The sequence below is a fragment of the Lithobates pipiens genome, unplaced genomic scaffold (assembly GCF_037356315.1).
Source record: "Lithobates pipiens isolate NorthernLeopardFrog02 unplaced genomic scaffold, aLitPip1_a1.2 Scaffold_16, whole genome shotgun sequence".
NCBI lineage: Eukaryota > Metazoa > Chordata > Amphibia > Anura > Ranidae > Lithobates > Lithobates pipiens.
In genome coordinates this window covers 113866265-113886171 of record NW_027507748.1, presented here as the reverse complement: position 1 = coordinate 113886171, position 19907 = coordinate 113866265, and the positions used below count along the sequence as shown (strand labels likewise).

Sequence of the window (19907 nt, the reverse complement as noted above, 5' to 3'; positions counted from 1 at the left end):
TTGGGAAGTGGATGGAACAATTTATGATAGATAGTCACATGACAGAGGAGTAGTGCAGGACTTGTCTTGGACAGGTTGTGGATGCTGAATAGAAGAAGGGGCTACGAAGGACATAGTAAGAAATATACATCTAGTGACCTCTCCATGGAGAGTGGAGAATGCATCTAGCTTTGGGTGCATTGATGCAGAGTGACCCATGAAGAGTATAGCTTCTAGTAAAATAATTATGATCACAGAGTGATTGGTAGAAGTTATTGTGGCTTATACACACACACCTATATACAAATACATGCATAAATGTGTTGTTGCTGCATTTGATTATTGATTCTCATTTGTAAAGGTAACCTGGGCTGACCATGAAATTTGTATTCATCTGGGGAAGTCACTTGACAGTAGTTTATGCCGCAAATTGTGACCCATGAGAAATGAGATTATTGAAGGCTAAATAACTTCTATATTTTTAAAAGAATAGATCGCTGCTTGCTATTGAGGTTGAAAAAAAAATCAATATGGTTCACAAAGGGAAATCAACTCTACCTACAAAGCGATCTAGTATTGATTTCTGAGTCTCTGTCCATTTGCCTGGGTGTATCCTTTCCTCTATAACCTTTGCTTCAAAAACCACTGACCCTGAGGTATATTTAGGCTGCTGGACTATAAACTGCAAAGATTTCTTGGGTTTCCTGTGTTAGGTTCATTTTTCATCTTCAATTATTTAAATAGTTAAAATCTAAACAACCTCTCAGTTTAAACTTGCCCGCCGTAGGCCATCATATGGCACCCTGAACTTGAAGTGAAGATATCTGAATGATGATCAGCCTGCAATTCCCTGCAATGTAAAAGCCATCATGGCTTCTGTTTAGCTACTTGATTGCTTTTACAGGCGGTGGGAGGGGACATCCCCCTCCGCCCTCTGGTGATTCTCCAGTCTCTTCTGTGCGATAATGGAACTGGCAGTTTACCATAGAGCTGGTCGGGGACCAAGTGGTCTGTGGCCAGCTCTATGATCCTCAGAGGCTGAAGTGACATCATGACACCACTTCCGGTGTTGGCAGATTTTTTTTGCTGGAAAGCCTGATATAATTTTTTTTTTATTGATCTCAGGCTTTCCAGCATAGAGGGAGGAGAGATCCCAGATGTCTCTGTAAAGAGGCTCTGTCATGTCCTAATAGGACTAAAAATTATATATAAAAAAATAATAAATAAGAATTAAAGGGAAAGTGTAAAAATAAAATAATCAATAACATTTTTATTTAATTTTTTACCAAATGCATGCATAGGTCGCACCCGCATATGTAAATGGCATTCAAACCACACATGTGAGGTATCGCCATGAACGTTGGAGCGAGAGTAGTAATTCTAGTCCAATTCCTCTGTAACTCTACAATGGTAACCTGTAAAAAAATATGGTCCATGGAGATTTTTAACTATCGTAGTTTGTCGCCATTTCACAAACACACGTAATTTTAAAGTGTGACAAGTTAGGTATCTATTTACTCTGCGTAACATCATCCCTCACATTATACCAAAAATGGGGTAAATATTGTGTTTTGTTTTAATTCATGAAAGTGTTTTTTTTTTGTTTTTTTTAAATGGATTTTAAAACTTGCTGCGCATATACCATGTGACATAAAAAATTGCAATGGCTGCCATTTTATTCCCTATGGTCTCTGCTAATATGTTTTTTGGGGGTTCTAAGCAATTTTCTAGCAAAAAAACAAAACAAAATAGATTTTTAGATATATGAGAAAAAATTCAGAATTGACCCAGTTGGCAAGTAGTAAACCAGCTAAGCAAATTTGAAGTGCATCAAAACAAATGGTGTACCAAGTTTTATAGTACACTTTCTTTACAAAGTAGCCACATCTTGAGTAGTAAAACCCTTCCCCTACCAGCACGCTATAGGGAAGGACTCTTGTCCTCTGTGCTCAAGATCACTGCAGATGGGGGAGCTGTAAGTATGACTTGGCAGGGATGTGTTGGACCGTTGAGAGACCACTGCTTTTACACAGAAATTAAAAGTCCTTTTCTACTGCATTCTGCCAAGGAACAGGCTTTTCTACTCAGGCTGAAGCACACCTTTTGTTTCTTATGCACTCTTCATTATTGTTTTTCATCAGTTTACATGTAAGAGATATCAAGTAACAACATTATGTACAAGTGTAGCGACCATAATTGACCACAATACAAAATTGTTTTGCTAAAAAAGCATAATGATGCAATGGTGATTATTTACTAAAGCTGGAGAATGCAACATCTGGTACAGCTCTGCATAGAAACCAATCAGCTTCCACGTTTTATTGCCAAATCTTGATTTAAGAAGCTGAATTTAGAAGCTGATTGGCTGCTATGCACAGTTGCACCAGACTCTGAGTGCTCTAGTTTTAAAAAATCTCCCCCAATGTGGTTACACAAGGAAGCTAGAGGCAAAGTAACAACAATAATATCTACTGAACAGGGCCTAAATTAAAAAGGTTAGCCATCAAAAAAGAACCTAGAATTGAATTAGCTCATTTAAATTGAAAGTTCAGTTGTACTTTAAAGTCCTTCTATGATGTACTCATGCGGTTGGCAGTAATACTGACGGCAAAAATGTTCATATTCTGTCCTCTGTGCATGATAGGTGTAGATAAGGTGGAAGATGCACCTTCTTCCATAACCATTAGTGTCAATATACTCGTTCAGGCAATCCAAGCATGCATGTTAATTCACCTATTCAAAACAATAATGGTTTGCTGGCAAAGGCTAAAGTAGCAAAAGTCACCAAAGCATCGCTCCGAGGAGAAATCATTGCACTAATTGACCATTATTGAGAGCAGTCTTCAGTTTGAATGGATAATTATTGACTGGTATAACAAAAATGTCACCTGATTAATGTCCTTTATATTGATCACATTCTCTATAAATCTTTTACCTGATTTGCGCACAAGAGAACAAAAGGAAAACAGCTTACATTAAGCTGTTGAATGTTAATCACTCAAGAAATTAACTGGCTAATAATGAAAGACGGACAACCATGCCATAAAAATGATTTTTCACAGCATCTCCTCAATCCTTCTATTTTCTGCCAGGGGTTTGCTGTTATTTTTTTTCTCTCTGAGACGTGATAATCCATACAAATACATACTTTATTACCTGACCCCACTTCTGGACTGAGGTGAAAAGGCTGTCTTGGTATGTGACGTCACCTGCACCATATATAATAAAAATGTTCTCAGTTCAGTGGACTTTATGGAGAGGCACTGCTGACAATTCAGGGCAGTATTGCGGCTAGTAATGCATTGTGAAATCTAGTTTGTTACAATAACACTGTTGCTTATCACACCACAGATTAGTTTAGTTTAGAAAAACCCAGAGGTTGCAGATCCATACCTTGGTTGGATATTGACAAGTGAAAAGTGTGATGCAGTTGCGGCTGATAGAATATAAACTGATGAGAATGTTTAGAAAGTAAATCTGTGTGTTAGGTTTACACAAATGTGAACATTCTGCATTTTATTCTGTCATTTTAGTTGAGATTAAAAAAAAAAACAATCCTGTCAACATCAGATACAATATATTACCAAAATTATAGCACCGCCTGCCTTTACACACACATAAACTTTAATGGCATCCCAGTCTTAAGCCCCATACACACACATTTTGTCTTCAGATTTACCAAAACCATGTAGTGCAAGGGCCTGCCTGATTGCATACACATTGAAACTCCTAAGGTTTGACCTCATATTATATGGTTTTGGTAAATCTGAAGGAAAAACTCAGCAGAAAATCTGATGTGTGTGTGTGTATGGGGCTTTAGTCCGTAGGGTTCAATATTGAGTTGGCCCACCCTTTGCAGTTATAACAGCTTCGACTCTTCTGGGAAGTCTGTCCACAAGGTTTAAGTGTGTCTGTGGGAATGTTTGACCATTCTTCCAGAAGTGCCTTTGTGAGGTCAGGCACTAATGTGGACGAGAAGGCCTGGCTTGCAGTCTCTGCTCTAATTCCACTAATAAAGGCAGGTGTCATAATACTTTTGGTAATATAGCGTATATTAATAAAAAGTAGAACTGTCGGCAAAACTTTTTTTTTATTTGGATAGAGCAAAGGAATGTTATAACCTCTGTCAGATTTTTTTTTTCAGCCATCTGTGTCCCATTGCAGAGATTTCCCTTCACTTCCTGTCCCATAGCCAAACAGGAAGTGAGAGGAAACCCCTGCATACTACTAGTGTCCCCATTGGAAGATTTCCCCACTTTTCTGGTGACAGCCCAAACTTTGGGATTTTCTTTTACTTTAGCTTTCAGTGATAATGGTAAACAGGACAAATAGAGAGGGTGAATCTCTTTAACGAGGGCACAGACAGCAATAAAAACCTGACAGGCATTCTAATCCCTCTACCCCCTATCCAAAACTAAAATAAAAGTTTTGCCTTAAGTTATACTTTAATAGCTTTTTTTTACCTGCTTCGGTTTTCTAAATTAAAAAAAAAAAACACACCTTTATTTAATTTCCTTCTACTTGAGAGCTCAATATAGGGTTTGCCAGCTATAATCACATGAGCTGCCCCATTACTGTAAAAAAAAAGCAGTTGAAAGCAGCAAAACAATCACATGAAAAGAAAATGGCAATTTTGTACACAGTATACAAAACAGTGTTGTCCCGGTTACAAGGAAGTGGCATATGAACGAAATGGAAAGTACATTTTTTATTGCATGTATAATGTAAATCTGAATATCAGCCCAGGAACAGAGGTCATAAAGCTATTATGCAAAGAGCAAATTTAGCAGCTTTAGTATGCATTGATAAACTAGGCAATGACTAATTTGCCTAATGTTTAATTTTCTTAGGGAAATATAAGGCTTTCATTTGATAAACTTTTAATAAATTACGTTCTCATGATTTCTAACAATGTATCTCTTTGTGCATAGAGAGAGACAAAATGCCACCTGCCGTCTGGAGACATTTGTCAGCAAACCTCCAGCCCACATTTGATCACTGTGATTTGCTGCCGTTTGATCACATGATCAGAAACACTGCTGATTGCTTGCCTGAGACCTGCAGCTAACAGCATTGACATTGATACAGTCAGAATATATATGGTTTCCTCAGTACGGAAAAACTTTTTTGAGATGGTTGATCTACAGATTGTAGCGATTAAATTGTTAAAATTAAGCTGGGTATACACACGCATCAAAATTCACTGGTTCAGCAGGAACCAGATGAATTTTGGTACATGTGTAGCCCTGTGTGTTCAACAGAAGCTGGTCATTAGACCAGCTTCTGACAAATTGTCGTGCTGGAAAACCAGCATTAAGGCTAGGTTCCCACATATGCAGCTTTGCCAGCCACATTTTCAACAGGTGCAACAGTCCATTTATTTGAATAAGCTGCCGTGCCTCCTGAAACACAGGGCAAAGGTCCCTGCAGAATTTCAGAAATTGCAGCCTACACAGGCACTGCAATTGCAGTGCAGTTTCTGGTGCGGGTGGGATTTCCAATGTGAGCAGTGTGCCATTAGGATTAACGGCACCAGCACGCATCCAGCATGTTTTTTTTGTGCAGATAGTTGCGGCTGCAGGAACAGGTAAAGGCCCGCAACGGGAACCACCTGCACAGATGTGAACCTACAGTCAATCAGCCTTCTGGTTGACCACCAGCAAGAAAACCAGCTTTCGGCCAGAATACTGGTTGAACGAAAAAATAAATAAATCTCTGCATGTATATTCTGCTCTGTTCTCAAGGTGAACGCAAACATTTTGCATTTGAGCCTACAAAAAAGATGGAGTTTGCTATTCAAAGTGTACTCACAAAAATATATAATTTATAGACTAGCTCGAAATTAAAACTGGACAGATCTGTCTTTGAATTAACTGGTGTGAGGCACAGCAAAGTTTTCTTAAAATAAATGGTGTCTACATATGTAATTTCATCACAAATACCAAAAATAAATGTTTTTTTCTCATCTTGGGATAATGGGATATTAAATGGTTATCTTATATTAGGCTGTAATCTGATGTACTGTTAACCAACAGGCATATAAAGGAACGATTTGCTTGAATTTCCCAAGTCCTAAAATGAGTAATACTTCCCTATTTTTGGGAATTGTGCTGGAATAAAGGATGTAGACACATTCTGTTCTAAGAAAGCTTTACTGGTTACCACACCGGCTCAGTAGAAGGTATTTTGGTTCCTTTTAGTCCTCCTTACTGAAACCTGCTAGGTTATATTTTCTAAATTTATTGATGAAAATTACTGCTTTACTTTGAGACATTTTACTTTTTAACATGAACATCTTTTTTCCCTTGCAGGTACAAGAGCCTGGTCACTGGAAAAAGAGCAAGAACCATCATTGCTGTCTTCTGGATTCTATCCTTTGGCATTGGCTTAACTCCCCTGATGGGCTGGAACTGCATGGAAGGACACTGTGGTTCAAATGAAACTATATCTAGCCGCAACAGAACGATTTCCTGTTTGTTCGAAAAAGTGGTTACAATGACTTACATGGTGTACTTCAATTTTTTTGGGTGTGTTTTACTTCCATTGTTAATCATGCTGGGAATATACATCAAGATTTTCATGGTGGCCCGAAAACAGCTAAGACAAATTGAAATGAAATGTATCGGTGCTGACAACTCAAGGACCACTCTTCAGAAGGAGGTGAATGCAGCCAAGTCATTGGCCATCATTGTGGGTCTCTTTGCTTTTTGCTGGTTGCCCATTCACATCTTGAACTGCATTACCCTCTTTGACCCTGAGTTCCACAAGAGAAAGCCAGGCTGGGTCATGTACGTAGCCATCATCTTGTCTCATGCCAACTCTGTGGTCAATCCAATCATATATGCTTACAAAATAAGAGATTTTCGTTACACCTTTCGTAAGATTATCTCTAAGAACCTTCTCTGCAAGAAGGACAACTTCTCTAAGTTTCCTAATGGCAGCATTGGGCATGCCAGACAAACACATATCAGCAGCGTAAGTGCTGGAAATGTTTTTATGTGACTTCATAGACTCCCTGGTGCCTTCAACTGGGCGAAGGAATCTTCTGTAGTTTGGTTTCCTGGACACATTATGAGAACTTATTTCTGAGACCATGAAGGGTTTCCTGACTGACCACTTTGCTGCTGCACTTTGTTCATAGCAAATGTTCACCTTCACTTTTACTATGAAGATATTACTGACATTTCCAGTCTTCTCTGCACTGTTGACAGTCTTACAAATTTTACCGAAGCCATGAGATACCTACTCATCGATGCATGTAATATGTTAAGGAACTTAATTTAAAAACAGATACATTACTTAGAGGGCTGTGCACATAATCCCTAAACTGGTGTTTTCACTTTTTTTTTTTTACAGGTAAACATTCTTAGACTAAGCAATTAAAATCATGTTTAGAAATGATGAAAGGAATTTTCCATAGCTACTTACATTTTTTAGGATACATCATATAACCAATGTCATATATGTTTTTGAATGTAAAGTTAATTTCTGTATTTAGATCCATTATTTGTTTAGGATTATGCATATAGTCCTATCTGCCATATATGTCAGGCTGTATGCTGAAGTTATCCATCTGTAATCTTATGCATACAGTCATAGTATATGTAAAGATAAAAGAGGGTATAAAACATGGGGGACATTGCGTCATCTGGATACATTAGATGGTGTTAAAGCTCAGCTTCTAACAAACTTAGAATCACTTAAGTGAAAAGTCAGCTTTTGAGAAAGTATTATTGCCTATTCTGTTCCCTTATTCTTTCATAGGAACCTATTTATTGTCATGCATTGTACCCAAGTGGAAATATTCCATGGGAAGATCAAATAGATCAGATATTATTGCCAGGTTCTTTTAATTAAGCTACCACATGGCTGCAAAATGGTCTGTGCAGAGCGCACAACACTTCATGTAATTGACAATAAACATCCATATCCTGCATTTGATGAAGGTTACCTGATTTATTGGTATTAAATAGAACCTCTCACAATATCTACATGGGAGCTGTCACTGCAGAGTTTTTTAAAAGCAAAGTTCATCTTTAGTTACATGTTAAACCTATATTCAGGGTATAACTTGCACATGTTGCTAAAGCAGCAACCCTGCACCCTCCTGATCCCCCATTGTGACAGTGGGCAGGGGTTCCTCCCACACAGCCCCAAATTGTTAATTTACAGCAATCTGTCAATGAATGAACTACAAGCCCTATCTGCCACCATGGCAAGCAGCTTGTAGTTCTCAATGAAAATGTGCTTTTATTATCTGTGACTATATTCTTTAATGGTGCAGACTCTGTGTTTGCATGCAGCCAATGTTCAGACACCAGACTTGCCTACGTAGGAGTGACAGCCCCTCAAAACACATTGGTAAGATTTCCTTCTTAAATAAAGCTGTTTGAGAGAAATATAGAGCTTACCTTCCTAAAATACTAGATGCCAGTTGTCGTGTTGAACCTCTTTCATAGAATGAGGAAAAATCAGCATACATCTCCTTGACCTGTGAATAAGCCTACATATTTCTCTCAGTACAGATTTTCTTTAAAATTTCCCCAGCAAATATGGCATCTCCACGTAATGTATGCATGTCATCCATTTAGACCAGTGGCCTTCAAACTGTGGCCAGTAGTCCAAATGCGGCCCTTTGCTTGCTTGAATGTGGCCCTTGGTGCACAGTTTTCTCTCACTGATAAGAGGTACGATTGCTCTCATTGGCACTAGGCACTATTTCTCCCCTCAAACCAACGAGGCATCATTCCTCCCACTGACACCAATGATGGGGCATAATTCCTTCCACTGACACCAACAATAGGGGACTGTTCGTACAACTAATACCAATTTTGAGGCATCCTTCCTCCTCTTACTAACCACAGGCATTATGTAATTTTTTTTACTCCCACTGATCACCAAGCCTAATGCTGGTGCATTTTCTACTCTCACTTGCCACACTCTGGCCCTCCTGAAGTCTGAAGGACAGTAAACTAGCCCTTTGTTTAAAAAGTTTGGAGACCTCTGGTTTAGACAAATGGAAAGATTTTCCATTTAACACAGTGGGTAATTTAGGAGTCTATTTCAAGCATAAAGGAACAAAACAGGCAATACACGATTTCCAAAAGTAAAGTTTTTGTACTTCTATAATTCAGCCCAGGACTTAATATTACCACATTTATGTTACAACTGTGGATTGCCAGCCTTACCCTGCTCAATGGGATACTACAGAATTCTTCCTGCGTTCAGTGAATAAGAAAACATCAGAGACAACCCCATGTAAGGATGGACATCTTACTCCATCCATATAATCTGATTTTTAACTCTTACTTTACAATGACTGGAGCAGGGAACAGAATTTGCTGGCTTTGTCCTGCATTGCCTTTCAAGGGTTTGAGTCTAGGAACAGTGAAGGCTCAAATTAGACTGGAACCAAAAAAAGGCAATGCTGAGACAAGGTCCAAGGGGAAAAGCACAACTCCTAAGAATCCAAGAGCAAAGTCTACAATTTGCTGTAAATAGATCTATATTTATATATTTGTACTATTTCTGTGTTGCAGAAGGAAATCTTGTAAATGATGTACAAAACACAGAGCAGGTCACTGGGTTGAAAACCTTTGTCTGGTTAAGTCTCTTGTAAATTTGTGTTAACGACAATCTGAGGTTCACTGCTTTGGTGAAGGGCTACCCATTTTTGAAAACTGACCATTCACCAGTTACACTATATAAAGAAAATGGATGAAGCTGTACTGTAAAAGTTCTTAAAGGGAAGGAGACATAAAATACAGGCTGCCATTATCAAAAGGTAGATTAAAGAGAACAGAACAAAGAGTATAGGAACACATAGCAACCAATCAGATTTGAGAGATTATTTATAATGTGTTGCTAGCATTATTGCATGTCGCCTTACAGGGCCTTCATTCCCGACCTGCTTTTTAAAGGCGCAGATGTTCGGATCATCATCCTTATCCTTGCCTCATTGCTTAGTAAGTCACTGACACTTCAGTAGTCAAATATTGGCGGGTTTCTACGATCACACAAGAATGAGTGTATGTGCTTGCTCTATTTATCACAAATAAATCCTTATTTCCAGTGACAGATCCAGTTTTACAATCCTAGGGAATTGTTGCTCTGTGAAACATCACAGATTTTCATACTGGCCAGCTGCCTATGATTTTTCTAGTTTCTTATCTTTACATTTGGCTTGCTAACCTAAGGAGAACTAGTCACAAATGGTCCTATGCGGACTTTGAACTTCATTATGGAAGATCTATCTTTACTTCCTTATTTAGGCTGGTTTTTTTTTGTTTGTTTTTTAGCCTGACACATCAGATTTGGTTGAAGCAGAAAGTGACACTATTCCCAATCCTCAAATGACTCCTGTTCCTGACTTACAGGTGTCGGTTCTGCTCAGGAGCTCAACTCTGCCAGTAATCGTAGAAGTCCTTAACATGAAGCAAGCACCCCAGCAGAAGGACTCCTAAATCTGAATTGAGCATGAGTGCAGTGACGTCATCGCACTTGTAGTCCATAGAGATTTCCTCTAGCTCCATAATTTGAGCGGTACAGACCTGTGGCTGAAAGAATGGTCTACAGAAGCCTGTGCATTGCAGCCATGATCCACTGATTGCAGTTGCAATGCTTTGCAGGTTTTAATGCATTAAAGTATTAAATGCTCAAGTTGTGATCTATTTTGAGGGTACATTTATTATTTTTGTTCAAAAGGTGGAATTAGCCTTTAAACCCACATTTTGGGTAAAAATTGTCAGAGTGTGGTGATTCAGGGAAGATCTTGTCTTCAACATCTTCCTGGATCAATGATGGTTTTTGAGGATGGTCTATACATGTGATGTGTAGCATTCTCATGACTTCAGGTTGAGTGTCAGGGATCAGAGGTAACCTGAAGATGGAGAGTTACTGCCCTGCCAACTTTCTCATTACGTATGCAGAATCTGCTAACTCCTGAGGATTAGTAAACCCTGTTTAAATAACAGGACCCTGTAGTTACAAGGTAAATCTATACAATTATCATAATTCACAGCAAAAGTAAAGCATCAGAAAAATGTAAAAAAAATAAAAAAATATACACTCCAGGAGCTTTTTGCTTTAAAATGCAAGTATGCATGGCATATTTGCACATTGTGGCACAATGTAAAAAAAAAAAAAAAAAAAAAAAAAGAAGGCACTCCAGGAGATTTTTGCTTTAAAATGCAAGTATACACGACATATTTGCACATTGTGGCACACTAACCTAGCAAAACAATCTCCACCAGCGTTGTGATGTCTGTGCTGCCCTCTATCACTAATGCATTAATTTTCACTTGGTCTTCTGCTGGTTTCAGAGTCTTTGGCCATCTTTGTTGGCTGGGTCAGGATGATGTAACTCCTGTGTGTGTGCATGAGGGTTACCTTGTCCCAGCGTAGAGTTGTGCCAAAACAGTACACTCAGGAAAAAAAAAAGTTTATTTCCAGTTTAGGCCATTCATAGCTAGTTTTGGTAATGTGCCAGCACACCTTAAAAAGTATCAGTGGCTCTCTAAATTACACTGGACCTAGGGACCTAGCTTGTGAATATGAGACATTTAGGCTGCTTTCACACTGGGGCGGGAGCGGCGTCGGCGGTAAAGTGCCGCTATTTTTAGCGGTGCTTTACCGTCGTTTTAGCGGCGGTCTGCGGGCGCTAGCGGGGTGGTTTTAACCCCCGCTAGCGGCCGAAAAAGGGTTAAACCCGCCCGCAAAGGGCCGCTGCAGCGGCGCTTTGCCGGCGGTATTGCCGCGGTGTCCCATTGATTTCAATGGGTAGGAGCGGTTTAGGAGCGGTGAAAACACCGCTCCTTCACCGCTCCAAAGATGCGGCTAGCAGGACTTTTTTCACCGTCCTGCCAGCGCATCGCTCCAGTGTGAAAGCCCTCCGGCTTTCACACTGGAGTGAAAGGGGCCGGTTTTTTTCAGGCGCTATTTTTAGCGCTGTAATGCCTGAATACCGCCCCAGTGTGAAAGCAGCCTTAGACCTCTAATAATGGTATCAATTAGAGATTCCAGAATGGGCAGAAAGCAGATGAAGCACCTGTATACCATCTCATCATAAAGCAACTAGGAAGCCCATTTTAGTCACATGTGGATGGCTCATAGAAGACTTTAAAGCAGCCTAATATGCTTGAAAGTTGCCAAGTCTATGGATGTATTTTAGCCAATAGCATACTGACATCATCACAGCATAAAGGAGGGTATATCTTTTGTAAAAAGAGCAGCCTTTACTTTATGTTTAGAGGTCCCTTAAAGGAGAACTATACCTGTAAAATAAGATCATTATTCCACAATCCAATTCCATGCTTTACAAGTAATGCCAGATTCAGGTGAAACTACCTTTGTTTTACTTCCCTGATTGTGTAAAACTTGAGAAATTACTCCACTATCTCACATGAGATCTGCAATCCACAAAATTGCTGTTCCCTGCTTCTGATAGTCTGTGGCATTGTCCAAGTTATTCAGCTATGCATATTACAAAATACTAAGCCTTACCTATTTTGGTATTGTTCAATTAAACATTGTTTAAATGAAACACACCAAAGCTACCTTTCCTTAGCAGTAGGATTTTTATGGATTGCCATGTGGAAACACAAAAAAGGGCACAAGAGATTGTATCACATCTACCAGTCTAAATCCATACAACACATTTCACATCTTCTACTGTTAACTTTTTGATAATATATCTTTATTTGAATACTGTGATTTTTTTTTTTTTTAATACTGTACTGTTTTGCACTTTAATGGAAAAAAAATGCAGAATTTTACAATATTTATAAAGGATATGTTGGTTTTAGTTATGTACATTCCCTGGAAATATACAAGCTATATATGTGTCAAGTTGATTTTTAAATATAACTTTATTTTACATAAAATGTAAATAAGAAAAAAAAATTGGAAAAAAATGCTTCATCCACTGTATGTTTTTGCGTAATTGTTCCTGCACAGAGATGTCAATCATAACCCTTGTAATGTGATCTCTATTAGAATATAATGACCCGTTGTCAGGGGTCCATACTTTGTAAACAGGCTGCAGTAGCCTTTGTTGCACAATGTAAAGGGCCCATTTGATGCTTTAAGAGACTGTTGTTAAAAATCAGCACTTACAACAAAGAGATCCATGCAAAGAAGACATGAATTGTTCACCTCTCCTATTGCCCTGGTTTTAGATCTCTGCATGTGCAGGCTGAAGATCCTTCTGGACTTGACTTTTCCAGGACTGGCAGTTTTCTGGTCCCCCTACCACATGCTGTGGTCCTTCCTGTCAATCCTTACAGTAGTGACATAGAAGATGGAAGATTAAACCATTGAGTGTGGCAGGGGACCAGGAAACTGGAATTCCCAAAAGGTACAGGCAGAAGGGCAAACTGGGTGGATATTAAATCTTTTCTTTGTGAGGAACCCTTTATTTTGAAAATAGATTTTAACAACAGAGTTAACATAAGGGTTGAATACTTTCAAAAAGTTGAGCAAAAATAAATAAATGTGATAACAGTGGACATTCTGGAACTATTCAGCACAAGACAACATTTCTTAACTGTTCTTGATGTTCTTGTCATTAATGTTTTGCACACACTAAAAGCATTGATATTGAACTTTTGATATATGATGCCTCAGATCAAGAAGATTTTACTGAAGGAAAAAAAGCCAACTTGCCTTGAATTGATGTTCTTAGGCTGAACAATCTGGTGTAATACTCTGTGGACAGTTCCAACATATCGATATTAGGCTTTTTATCTTTTATGTACAATTATAAGCACTAACAATGTAATTGTATATATGACAGGAGAAGACAAGAACCTTTACTAAATATATACTGTTGTCTGAATGATGTACAAAGCTATAGTATGAATGCTTAGAAACCTGGTCGCCTTATTTATTAAAGTGTATTTTCCTCTACTTATGTATTTAGGCTTGGTTAATAAAATACTCAAGAAACAAGTTTGTAGTACACATAGCAACCAGTTAGATTCAATCTTGCAGTGTATCAGTTATGTAATGTCAGCTCTGATTGGCTGGTATAGGTTGCTGCCCTGTCTATTATAAAAGACTGATAGAGTTCTACAGGTGAGAAAATGGTTAAACAGGTGAATGATGCACTTTGCAAACCAAAAAAAAGGAAGAAAAAGGCCTGCAATTATGTGATGTGTGATAGCACACTATAATATCCTCAAAACATTGTTTACCAAGTGTAGGTAGCGTCACTCTAGTAAAAAAATACTGCATATATATATTATATATATACACACACACATATACACAAAAACAGGTTTGTCCTTATCAAGACTGAAAGTAACCAGAGGACCAAATGAGTGACATAGCATACAAGGTAGGGATAAGTAGAAAAATAATACATTTATTAATGAGTTAAAAAATTCAATAAACTCCCCAGTGGGAGTTGAGACACAAAAACATTACATATTTCCAAAGGTCACTGCGTCAAATAGTCTCCGGATGTGGCAACACACAGCACAAGACAATAAACAAAAAAATACTACGAATAAAACACATAAACAATCGCCCGGATGCCAGAAATCAATGCGTGGATGTCCATGAAATGACTATTGCGTGGTCTAAAAATGTATTTTATAAATAACGTAGAAAATATGGCATGGGCATCTGTGCAGAGGTCCCTCAAAGGCTGGAGCCCATGAGGCATTGATGTAAAGAGCGGGAGGGGAAAGATTGATGAACAGCCTGAGAAGTCAACTGGCTGTGATTTAAAAAAACACAAGATAATGGTGTCAGTATATGGTAGAAGGTAATGGATGGAAAAATTAATATTTCAAGGAGGAAACAGTTGCAGTGATATTAATGGTTTGGATATGCAGTCCAGAAACATCCCTGATGGATGGCTGTAAATTGTCCTGTATATATGTACTTGGGACTATACCCCTATGAGAACCAGGGGATTGAGACCAAAATGACCGTCAAACACATTACAATTAAAGACTTAAGGCAGACTATGTTGTTGCTGCATCCTGGTTTTCATCCATCAGAAGTGGCATAACCTGAATTATAGTCCTTAACTGGTATGTTACATTCACAGATCAGGGTAATCAGCACTTGTTGTTTTCCCATACCCAGCATGATATTTCAGGCAGTATTGAATATAGGGGCCAGCCATATGATACCCTTCTGTAGTGGTGTTCTCCACGGTAGGTCAGCTTCAAGAAATTATCTTGTATGTTTTATCCACAAGTCCTGCAGCTGTCCCTCGGTATAGGCGCTAAACAGCACATGGGTCCCTTCCAATATTCCATGATCTTCATGCTGTGTTACAGCTATCATGCTATCCGACCTCCCTAACTCTCCGTAGGCTCACTTCCAGGATACAGTGGAAAGGAGAGGCATCACATGATGCTGATGACATCAATGCGTATCAATGTGAATCACGTAGCTTTGTCCAGACGAATCTGTATAGCCATCCATCAGGGATGATTCTGGACTGCATATCCAAATCATTAACATCACAGCAACTGTTTCCTTGTTGAAATATCAATTTTTTTCATCTATTACCTTCTACCATATACCGACACCATTATCTTGTGTTTTTTTTCAACCACAGCCAGTTGACTTCTCAGGCTGTTCATCAATCTATCCCCTCCCCCTCTTTCCATCAGTACCTTGTGGGCTTGAGCCTTCCAGGTACCTCTCCACAGATGCCCATGCTATATTTTCCACATTATTTATAAAATACATTTTTAAACCACACAATAGTCGTGGCATGGACATCCACGCATAGATTTCTGGGGTCTGGATGATTGTTTATGTGTTTTTAATTTGTAGTGTTTTTTTGTTTATTGTCTTGTGCTGTGTGTTGCCACATCCAGAGACTATTTGATGCAGTGCCCTTTGGATATATGTCATGTTTTTGTGTCTCAACTACCACCTCCCAGTGGGGAGTTTAATACATTTTTTAACTCATTAATAAATGTAATATTTTTTCTACTTTTCTCTGCATTGTATGCTGTGTCACTCATTTGATCCTCTGGTTCCTTTCAGTCTTGATAAGGACAAACCTGTTTTTTGAATGATGCACTTTGGTGATGTTCTGCAAAAAAAATGTCTATCTCTTATGCATACAAAGCCGCACTGGAAACTATGAGACTTTGGAGACGAGCTAATGTAAATGGAGCCTTAAGGGATAAGTTCACCTCCTGGAACATGTTACATGTTCCACCCATATTTAGGGTGGAACATGTAACATGTTCCAGCAGCTGCAGCCTCCCCCCCCCCCAGTGACAACGAATGGGTATTTTCTCCAGACGCCCACTATTACTGTTTGAAAACAACGTGTCCGTGTGGGGCTCTGCTGCATCATTCATTCACAGAGTTCTGTGAATGAGAGACTACAAGTACAGACAGCCTTTGTAGCTATTTGCTTTTAGACGAAAAACAAGCTCTGGACTGCCGCACTCTTCAGAAGACCACTTTCTTTTATTGGAAAATCACATCACAGTTCAACAAACACAGCGAATAAGAAAAAATTGCTGACGTTTTGCACTAGCTGTAGTGCTTATTCATAGCCATAGTGCTTATTCATAGTCATGAATAAGCACTACAGTTAGTGCGAAACGTCAGCAATTTTTCCTTGTTCGCTGTGTTTTTTGAGCTGTGATGTGATTTTCCTATAAAAGAAAGTGGTCTTCTGAAGAGTGTGGCAGTCCAGAGCTTGTTTTTCGTCTGTTGCTAGTGGTAATAGCCAGCACCTGTGGCTTCCCAGCCGAAGAGACAGTTTACAGCCTGCATGTGTGCTCCTGGAGCGGTGAGATCCCTTCTCCAGCTATTGGCTTGTAGTTCTCAATGAACTACCATAGCAGCACTTTTGAGCACTCTGGCAGTTCATTGTCTCTTCTTGTAGTGTGCATCTGCCTGCCCTTACAATGTACGAACAGACAGATACATTGAGAATTCTATAGGAGTCCTGCATGGCAACCGCGATCTGACTGCAGGCTCCCAAGTAAAAAAAATAATACAGTAAATGCACATTTTACATGCAAAAGATGTGCATTTATTTTATTTTTTTTTAGAAAAGGGGGAATTAATAATTTAATCATTAAATTTGATTGCCTTTAAATTTGCCCATATGACCAGCTGCCTTGCAACTTTAGGGCAAGATTCTCCACATGATAAGTATTTCAGAGTTTATTTTTTTGTAAATACTTAGAATTTTAATATGTGGATATGCGTGTAGCAATAGATGCTACTTGTAACATCCTGTCAAGAGAACAGGTAACCATCATGGCTTGGTGCATACATTCCCCCAAACAAGTAAAAATGGCAAGTATAAAAACATAGTAAAACACCAAAGAAAATGTGATTGCTAATGACTACTATTTTTTTTATTATTGTTTAACTATTACACATATTGGTAAATGTCCATTTATAAAATACACTACAGATTACCACATGATGCATATGAAATGAATGAATTTGTATGAGTGAAATATTGGCCACCAGTCTTAACACTTAAAATGTAAACCCTAACTGAATTACATTGTTTGCTAAAGCACTGTGTATCATAATAATTTTTTTTTTTTTAAATAAAATACTTGTTTTTACCCTTTTTTATCTTTTGTTGCATCTCCTGTGCTGCTGATCTTCTGCAGCACCTTCGCAGCCACTTGTTTACATACATGCACCCCAGTGATGGCTACATGGAATTTTTCAGGGTAGGCTTCCTATGCCAAGCTGGTTAAAAGCAAATTTTAGTCTCCATCAGAAGCTTGAGTGACAGGATAAAAATGCAGGAACACAATTGGGAGACAGGGATGGAGTGTTGTCACGCTACAACAGAAAGTAAAGATCTTGTGGCAGGAATGCAAATTATTATTTTAAATCTAGAAGTTAAGACATTGAAAATGTATTTATTTTATTTATTTATTTGTACTTATATAACACCGTCAATTTACGCAGAGCTTTACATATAGATTGTACATTCATATCAGTCCCTGCCCTCAAGGATCTTACAATCTACGGTCCCTAACTCACATCCATATATACACATACTAGGGCCAATTTTAGACAGGAGCCAATTAACCGACCAGTATGTCTTTGGAGTGAGGAAGGAAACCGGAGTACTCAGAGGAAACCCACGCAGGCACAGGGAGAACATACAAATTAACGTAATTACCATGTTAGAAGGTTTATAAGAGATTTTAGTGATTGGGTTTCAATATATTATAATTAAATCCTTTATTTAACCACTTCCCGACCAGCGCACGACGATGTACGTCGACAGAATGGCACGGACAGGCATATTGGCGTACAGGTACGTCCAATATTCAATGCCGCCCTGCCATCGGGAGCGCGCCGCCGGCGGCGCACTCCCGCGCTGGTCGGGACCCCCGTGAGTCCGGTCACGGGACCCGCGGACTCGATCGCCGCGGGCATCCCCGCGATCGTCTCACGGAGCGGCCGAATGGAGGAAATGCCCAGTAAACAGCATTTCTCCATTCTGCCTAGCAACTAGTGACGCTGATCTCTGCTCCATGTGATTGGAGCAGAGATCAGTGTTCACTAAATGAAAGCCCAACCCCCCCACAGTTAGTAACACACCCCTAGGAACACTTAACCCCTACACTGCCACCCACTGGTTAACCCCTTCACTGCCAGTGTCATTTACACAGGAATCACTGCATTTATATAGCAGTGATTACTGTATAAATGACAATGGTCCCAAAAATGTGTCAAAAATGTCCGATGGGTCCCCCACAATGTCGCAATCACAATAAAAATCGCTGATCGCCGCCATTAGTAGTAAAAAAAAAAATAATAAAAAATTATTAATAAAAATGCTATAAAACTATCCCTATTTTGTAAACGCTATAACTTTTGCGCAAACCAATCAATAATCGCTTATTGCGATTTTTTTACCAAAAATATGTAGAAGAATACGTATCGGCCTAAACTGAGGGAAAAACATTTTTTTTATATATTTTTGGGGGATATTTATTATAACAAAAAGTAAAAAATAATGCGTTTTTTTCAAAATTGTCACTCTATTTTTGTTTATAGTGCAAAAAATAAAAACCGCAAGGGTGATCAAATACCACCAAAAGAAAGCTCTATTTGTGGGAAAAAAAGAACGTCAATTTTGTTTGGGAGCCACGTCGCACGACCGCGCAATTGTCAGTTAAAGCGACGCAGTGCCGAATCGCAAAAAGTGGTCTGGTCTTTGACCAGCAAAATGGTCCGGTCTGCAAGTGGTTAAATACTCTACCTAAGGTGTATTGTGCACTGAGACATACAGTGAGCACATGGCTGCAAGGGGTCGTACAGCATGCAAGAGCTTACAGAATCTGCTTAAAGGGGTTGTAAAGGTAATTTTTTTATTTTCTACATAGTTTCCTTTAAGCTAGTGCATTGTTGGTTCACTTACCTTTTCCTTTGATTTCCCTTCTAAATGTTTTTTTGCTTTGTCTGAATATCTCACTTCCTGTTTCTCCTCAGTAAACTTCTCACCATCATCCGAGCTGGTGGTTAGTCAGCCAGAACAGCTTACTGAGGAGGAACAGGAAGTGAGAAATTCAGACAAAGAAAACAAAGAAAAAAAACATTTAGAAGGGAAATCGAAGGAAAAGATAAGTGAACCAACAATGCACTAGCTTAAATGAACCTATGTAGAAAATAAAAAATGTACCTTTACAACCCCTTTAAATCTTCCCTGGGAGTCTCAACTGATGCATACAGCCGCCTATAGAAAGAAATGACAGGATGCAGTTGTATACCAGTATACAGTGATATATGCACAAACAATTGCATCAATGTACAAGAATGAACAGCAGCACAGTGCAGTGATCTTTAGTGATCAATCAGAACTCAGATTTTATTTGTTTAGTCAGCCCACTCCAATCCACTAATAAATTATATCTGATTGGTTGTAAAGTTTCTTGGCGCAGCGTTGCTTTAATACATTA

General features: G+C 38.9%; 1 protein-coding gene across 2 annotated transcripts in view; it reads left to right on the top strand.

The window, feature by feature from the left end:
* ADORA2B (adenosine A2b receptor) overlaps positions 1–13884 on the top strand; it is a 111649-nt gene extending 97765 nt beyond the window's left edge. For both annotated transcript variants that reach the window (XM_077480309.1, XM_077480310.1), the window contains one exon: positions 6291–13884. In XM_077480309.1, the coding sequence (XP_077336435.1) occupies positions 6291–6981 (691 nt within the window). In that variant the 3' untranslated portion in view covers positions 6982–13884. The remainder of the gene's footprint in view (positions 1–6290) is intronic.
* The last annotated feature ends 6023 nt before the right edge of the window (positions 13885–19907 follow it).